Source organism: Chenopodium album, chromosome 16, assembly GCF_948465745.1.
Source record: "Chenopodium album chromosome 16, dcCheAlbu1.1, whole genome shotgun sequence".
NCBI classification, from domain to species: domain Eukaryota; kingdom Viridiplantae; phylum Streptophyta; class Magnoliopsida; order Caryophyllales; family Amaranthaceae; genus Chenopodium; species Chenopodium album.
Genome location: NC_137849.1, coordinates 881,653 through 889,036, shown reverse-complemented (window position 1 = coordinate 889,036; position 7,384 = coordinate 881,653). Strand labels below are relative to the sequence as shown.

General features: G+C 35.5%; 1 protein-coding gene across 1 annotated transcript; it reads right to left on the bottom strand.

The window, feature by feature from the left end:
• Window positions 1-477: 477 nt before the first annotated feature.
• Window positions 478-3,932, bottom strand: LOC145586000 (uncharacterized). The gene is made up of 2 exons (XM_081642700.1): window positions 3,803-3,932; window positions 478-2,350 (listed from the first exon to the last, which is right to left on the bottom strand). Exon 2 carries the CDS (start codon window positions 2,123-2,125, stop codon window positions 587-589), a length of 1,539 nt encoding a protein of 512 aa, XP_081498826.1. The 5' UTR covers window positions 2,126-2,350; window positions 3,803-3,932; the 3' UTR covers window positions 478-586.
• Between the last annotated feature and the right edge of the window lie 3,452 nt (window positions 3,933-7,384).

Here is a 7,384-nt window from a genome sequence, read left to right as displayed (position 1 = left end):
TTTCTAATTATCATTGACAACTTATTCTAATAAACACTCTCTTCCAAACACAAAGACAAGCCCACCTGTATATGTGGGCTTATTTCATACTGTAATGTATTTATTTTATTTTATTTTTAATAAAGAAGCTCACTCCTCTGTGCTATAATCTCATTCAAGTCAATATTGTAAATTACTTAAAGGAGATTCATAGGCGAAAGCTAGTATCCTATACGAAGCATAAGGAACTCAATTCTAGGATTCCTTGCTTTAATCTGCTAGGCTAGATAACAGTTTTTAGGATAAGGCTAATAAATTTTTCTTTGCAGCTATACACAGAAGGACAGAAGGTTTAGTATAGTAAGCACTCCCTCCCCAACCATGCATGAAAGACTAAAACCCTTTTTAAAGGCATCGAGTTAACAGTACGATGATGCAGATAAAATTCTACTTCATAATATATAAGGCACTTAGTTCAAAAATGTCAATAATTCACAATGAATATGTTGTCACCACCTAGGTAACAAGGAAAGCTAAACAACAGCTAATATCAATCACCATCCACTATATGCTTCTAGGAGGTTATAATAAATAGGAAGTTCCAAAATTAGTCACTTACAGTACTGCCCTTAGCTATTTCTTCTGTGAGAATTCTGACAGCCTCTGAGACTCCATTCTCCTGAGAAATTTTCTCTGAAATCTCCAGAGCTTGTGCTTTTATGTCAGGACTCATAGCACAATTTATAGCATTCTTCAAAGCATAAGCACCTTCCCTGATGTTCACATCATCACAATTTTCGGGAAGCAATATATTTCTTTTCAAGGGTTCATGAGCTACTCCAAGCCAGAACATCCTTTCAGCCCAGTAAAATTGATCTAGCATAAAAGGGCATACAACTTGAGGTATTCCAGCTCTCAGTGCTGCTGCAGTGGATCCACTTCCTCCGTGATGGATTGCAATTGCACATTTTTGAAAGAGCCAATTGTAGGGAATAGAGCCCGAGAAGCAAAATAAACGGTCATTGCACAAAGAGATCCCATAGTTTAAACTGATACTTTGACTTAATATTGATGAATCCACTTCAGCAGCAAAATTTTGAACAGCCACATCCAGTGGTTCATATCCAGCTGTCAGAAGGATGAATCTATACTTGGTGATCTCTACAGCAGCTTGTAAGATGCAAAGGAATGCTCTAGGATTCCTCAAGAAACCCAAATTACCAACTGAGCTCAGACCTATGAAAACAATTGGCATAGATAGATTAGCATCAAGAAAGCTTTGTAGCCCTGTATGAGTTGAACAGAGTTCCCCTCCTGAATCAATCATATTGCTGCAGCTGCTGCATGAAAACTGCCACTGGGAAGGGAGAAACCAAAACCCAGAAACCCGAGAATTTGAAGGCCAATAATCAGGACACTCAACAACCTCTCTGCTGAATCCATACAGCAGTAAGGGAGACGACGGCCTTTCATGCCACATAGGAAGACCCGTCACTGGGTCTGTAAAAGGCAAAGGGCTAAGATTCAATTCATTGTTCCTCCATGATCCCCAATCTTCAGTAAATAGTGGCCACATCCAATGAATTACATCTTTCCAGCCAAGCTTATTATCAGGAGCTTCTATCAGGTATTGGTAAAGAAGTGGAAGTTCTCGCCTGAACTGCCTCTGAAATGAAGTAGGAGCAGTGTAATTTACGACATAAGGAGCTGCAACAACACACCGAACATGAAACAGTTCAGCAAGACTCCATCCTTCCAAAGCGAAAAAATTGATCAAAACAAAATCACCTTCCATGCTCGGGCCATCTCCATAGATCCTTTCCATGATAGTAAGACACTCCCGCCTATGTTCCCTTGTTACCATGTTTTTCTCACTACAGAATGACAGAGCGAGAGACTTATCATTCTCACAACTTTCTGGAGGTGGAAGAACAGGTGGAGAAGAAACTGGGATGTATCTTATATTACTTACAGCCAAGTTTGCAGCTAAGTCCTCATGGGCAGAGTGACTGATGAAAATCACTTCATACTTTCGTTGATCACAGGCAAAAACTGCAGCTACAGCAGCAATAGGGTAGACATCGCCCTTTGTGCCAAAGGCCATAAAGGCTGCAATCGGTCTACTTCTTTCTGTTTTCACCTCCATCTATTACTAATACAAAGTTACAATGGTAGTTTTTAATGAGGTCTTAAGTTTGGTAACTTCTAATTCTCACGAGTTCGCACAGCCATATTTCAGGCACAATATCACTTATATTTCATACATGCTGAAATTCTCTGAGCTACAGGATCCACCCCATCTCTATTGGCAGCACGGAGTACCATAAAAGATAGCAAATCTTCCGAATACAAGGATACCTTGCATCACAAGCTGCATCATTTTATAGTGTGATTCATGAGTACACAGCTAAACATAAAACAATGGAGAAAGTTGCACATGAGCAGTCACTGATGGTGCACAACACAAATAAACACAACTGGCACACCCTTGGAAATTTTACAAGAACCTAACGACATGTCCTTGGTTTGAGGACAATGTACTTAGACTAATCAGCGACTCAAAATAATTAAAATTCTTACAGACATTTTCATATATTGCAATTAGAAAAACGGTGAGTCTATGAATGACCATGGGAATGAGCATCAGTTAAAGACAAAGGTTTTATCTCATGGATGGATGAAGATTCAGATAGATTGAGCTTGAATAAAAAAAAGTCAACTTTGTTAGAATTTTTTTTTACAAGAAAAACGATTAGAATTTTCATTTAAGAATAAAGTAATGTTGCATACAAGAGTGTTAACTTCTGAGGGGACCTCTTGACCTCTTTCATCCAAAGCCTCTGCTCTACGACATTATGACTCGAGCTAGCTAAGCAATGGGCGCTGCCACTATGTTTAGCATGAGAACAAAAGGACATAATCAGATTTGGAAGCAATACTTAGGATGTCAGCCACTATGAAGCCAAAGTGCCAAACCCAGAGCTGTACTCAGACTCAGAGCTCCCCTTTCTTCTTTCTTGGACTCCTAGCCACTATGGAGCTATACTCAGAAAAAAGACTCTATCTTCATGTCTTTCAGCCAGAGTTTACGAAATTCAACCTCGCACATCGCTTTGCCTTACAATGCCACCGTAACATCTCCAATGACCCACATTTCAATCCTTAAATCCTCTCCCACATTCCAACTAATTCCTTTTCTAGCAGAAACCATGGATCACCAACTACAATTTGCCATTGGTTTAACTTCAACATCCTAGAAAGTGCTTGTAGGGAAGTAATCAGCTTTAAAAACTCGATCCATTAACGAGTAAATTTTAACTTAAATAATGCCCAAGAACAACAAACTAACCAAAATTAATGGGATAATTGTGATGAATACATTACCTATATCATCATTTTCATTCAAAATTATGAAAAATCATAAGCACAAATATATCAATCCTACTTCTTGAGTCCCCAACACCGCTATCAACTAGCAAGCCTTACAATTTTCATTATAGACCCAAGAGAACGTAAAAATTACACCCGAGTATATAATGGACACCTTGATCACCCCTCAAAACACCTCTCCCCTCTCTTTTTTGTCCCACAAAAATTATCACTTAAAATAGTTGATACTTAAAATAGTACATGAATAATTTAGTTTGCTGCAACAATGGAGCTACAAAATTACACAATTTCACATTTAATTAGGAAACTAAACAGTAATTCACATTCATACATCCATTTACATACCAAATAATTAAATAAAAACCTCAAAAAATTGTGCAATAGAAAAATTAAACACTACCCAAAAAAGAAAATTGAGAGAAAATATTCATACCATAAATAATAAAGGTCGTCTTCTCCATTAACCATTCTTCGCCAACACCATTCACCAGCAGAAGAAGTTGCAGAGAAAGAGGAGAAAGAAAATTTGGGGAAATCCTGCTTAAGGCTAAGCCCAATAATTTCTTTCATTTTGGGGGCCCAAATAGTATAGTAAGTTCTGGGCCCTAATTCTTCCTTCTTTATAATTCCCTCCAAAATTTTAAAATACAGGTTATTAAAAAACGGTCATATTCATCAGATGATTTTAGAAAATGCTGGAATTAAAGTAAATTATTGTAGAAAAATACATAAATTGCAAACAACTGTATTACTGGGTATGCAAATTGTGGTCTTTTGGGGATTGCACAACAAGTGTTCGATGAAATGTCTCAGAGAAGTATCAAGTATAGTTTCTTGGAAATTTGGAATAGTATGATTGTTGGGTCTGTAAAGTGTAAACATTTGTGTTTTGGTCTCACTTGGGCTTTGTTCAGCAACATGAGACGGTGCGGGTTCGGGGTTGATGAGTACATTTTTAGTAGACTTCTCAAGGGGTTGTTTCTAATGGTGAGGTTATTTGTGGGTGCAAATTAGCAATTGCATTTTTTGGTCATCAAGATAGGTTGTCAATTGGATGTTTACATTATTATAAATATAATTGCTATCTTACTAGTTAATTGCCTAGTTGAAGACATAAGCATCCCATATAAACAAATTTTCTCAAATGTTTGTTAAAAACATGATTATTTATGCATTTATTTTGTATATAATTTGATTGTATTCAGATAATGAAATAAGATTTCTTCCCTCTGTAATTGTGGCGCCCACATTTGATGAGTATGTTTAATGAATGATTACAGATTAGAATGAGATTCAAGCTTAATGTAAAAACAAGCTAAGTCAACGTTGTTAAGATGATGATCTTGATATATCATCACATGAATAATTCTGTGTCTGGTGGAGCTGTTTTGCTAACGTTGTCACGGAGATTGGCTGGACGGGTTTCTTACCTTCTACCCTGTCCATATCTTAGCTCATTAGTTATTTCTTAGTTGCAACGGGGTAGTTACGGTACATTAAAGTACATGAGAGTACATGAGTAAGCAATATAATACGACTAGATACATTAAAGTACTTGTGTAGGAACATTAGCTAAGAATAAGGGATATCTTTGACTATCAATCTAAAGAGTAAATCAAGGGATTGCTAACTATAAACAATATCAATAAATATGATTTGATCAAATCCTTTACATATATAAGGGATATAAGCATATTCGAACTGAAGGGATTAATTACAGTATCATTTTTCATTTGCTTCAGGTAAATAGCATAAAGTGGAGATTTATGATGCCTTTCGAGGCATGGTATGATTTATACTAGTATTTGTAGTATCTATGCTTATTTAGGTTCTTGGTGAATTTTTTGTATAGGAATTTTTTTAAATGTGTTTCAATTGCATTCTGGTCATATGATCACAATGTCCATTTGCAAGGATAGCCGGAATGACCAAATTCTAATTGCATCGAACTCAATTTACCTACTGTCGTATTGCCCCTCCCATGCCTATGATTCATATAGATCAGTTCCTTCGCAAACAGCCTACTTCACGGTAAGGCTATGTATCAATAATCTGGCAGGCTCCTCCATGGTGCGAATCTAATGTAGATCATATAGAGGTGGTTGTGGTTGTGGTTGGTAAGCTGTTTGTAATGCATATATATGTTTGATAATGGGAGGAAAGTTGTAGCACATGCCACAAAAGCCAAATGCTGTTATTCTGCTCAATCTCTTTATTATTTTTAGTGGACAGAAAATGAAAAGCTATCTCTAAGCGGAGCATAAAGTGTCACAATAAAAATGCCAAAGTGAATTATTGTTAGCCTGTTCCAAATTCTGTTGGTTGGTATTAAACTTCTAAGAGCATCGTATAGAAGATTGTCTGAGTAACCAAGACCAGCTTTTCTATTAGAATCTAATCTTCTGTTGCAACAAATGTGTCTGTTTGTTTTAGGTTTAAACCTGCCCGAATTGTGATAAACTAATGTATCGTAGTTAATTTGATTGTACACATTTGAATTCTTTTACTGAGTGATGATATTCAAGAGTTTTGATCCTTTCTGTATCCTTTCAACTATATTCCTTATTGGAACGTCGTTATGATTGATAGAGTATAAAACCAATCCTGCGTTGTCTTGTCAATTATTCACTTGGAGTTGAATATTGCCAATTTTGAAAACAAGACTCAGCACTAACAGTCCAAGTGTCTAACTAGTGGGTTGTTGAGTACTTCTCAGGGTGACCAAAACGTCTTATTTCTTAGAAAATTGTAGTATACAGAGTACTTTGATAGTTTGACTAATGACTAGTTATGCACTTGTTGATTTTTGAGAGTGTGAACAACTTTTTTTTTTGTCATAAAAAGCATGATAACAGGAAAACATGAGTTATCAAAGAATGGATGAAAATAAAACCAGACTTTGTGAAAGTGGTAAAAAGTTCTATATGCCCTACCTTTTGCTTAACTGTGAAGTTTTTGATATTGTTTTTCGAAAAATGACAAAATGAAGATTTAAACTCTAAATTAGCTATGTTACTGATCAGTGATCACTGAAACATAACCTATATATAATAACTTTGGGTTAGGGATTATTATTTCTTGAACAGATTGTTTTGTACATTATACAAGGCGGCTATCCTTATACCCCGCCTACCCCTTAGATGAGATGAGATTCGAACCTGTGATTTTGAAGGCTTACCACCCTTTACCTGCTAATTTTGTCACATGAAAATGAACATATGAATAAAGATGATATTTATCATTCTATAAGCATCCAAATTAAAGGATGAAATGTAGAGTATAATTCATGCTTTAAAAGTTAAAATGATAGACAGATAATGACTTTTATGATGGAGCACCACCTTAGAATTTGACTTGAATTTCTGTGACATGTAACAGAATGATATAAATGATTTATCATAGTAATAATGATTTAATTGTTTTCAAACTACTGTTTGTCTGTTAATGAAATAGTATTAACCAGAAAAGGTACTATTAATAATTTTATTAAAAATTCTTAGCCTAATTATCATTTTTATTTTATTTTTTCGGTGGGGTAAGAGCTCTAATTTCATGTCATGATAACGTGTTAGCTTCTAAAACTTAGATTATCATTTTGATTTAGAAGCTAGCCCATCAATCCAATTATTCATTTCTAATCAGAATGTCTCAATCTAAAATTATTAATTTGTTGAATTTGGTGAATAATTATTACGTAGTATTAAGATTCTTGCATCTATTGCCATAGAACATGCCCTTGCTACCACACGTATAAGAGGATTCCAATCAAATAATTTATCAAGTTATTCTATTATATACACCGGATCTATTATATTGTCAAGACTGTTTTTCGCTCATTTTCTCATCTACATTATTACGTATCATATGAATAGTACACTAAGGTGTATAACAGACAATTCGGCCAATTTACTCTCTCTACTACTATTACAATGAGAAACCGAATCTCTTAATAAGTAAGAGATTTGGGCTGTTAGGGCCACTGCCAAACAAGATTCCAAACATAAGGACAATTGAT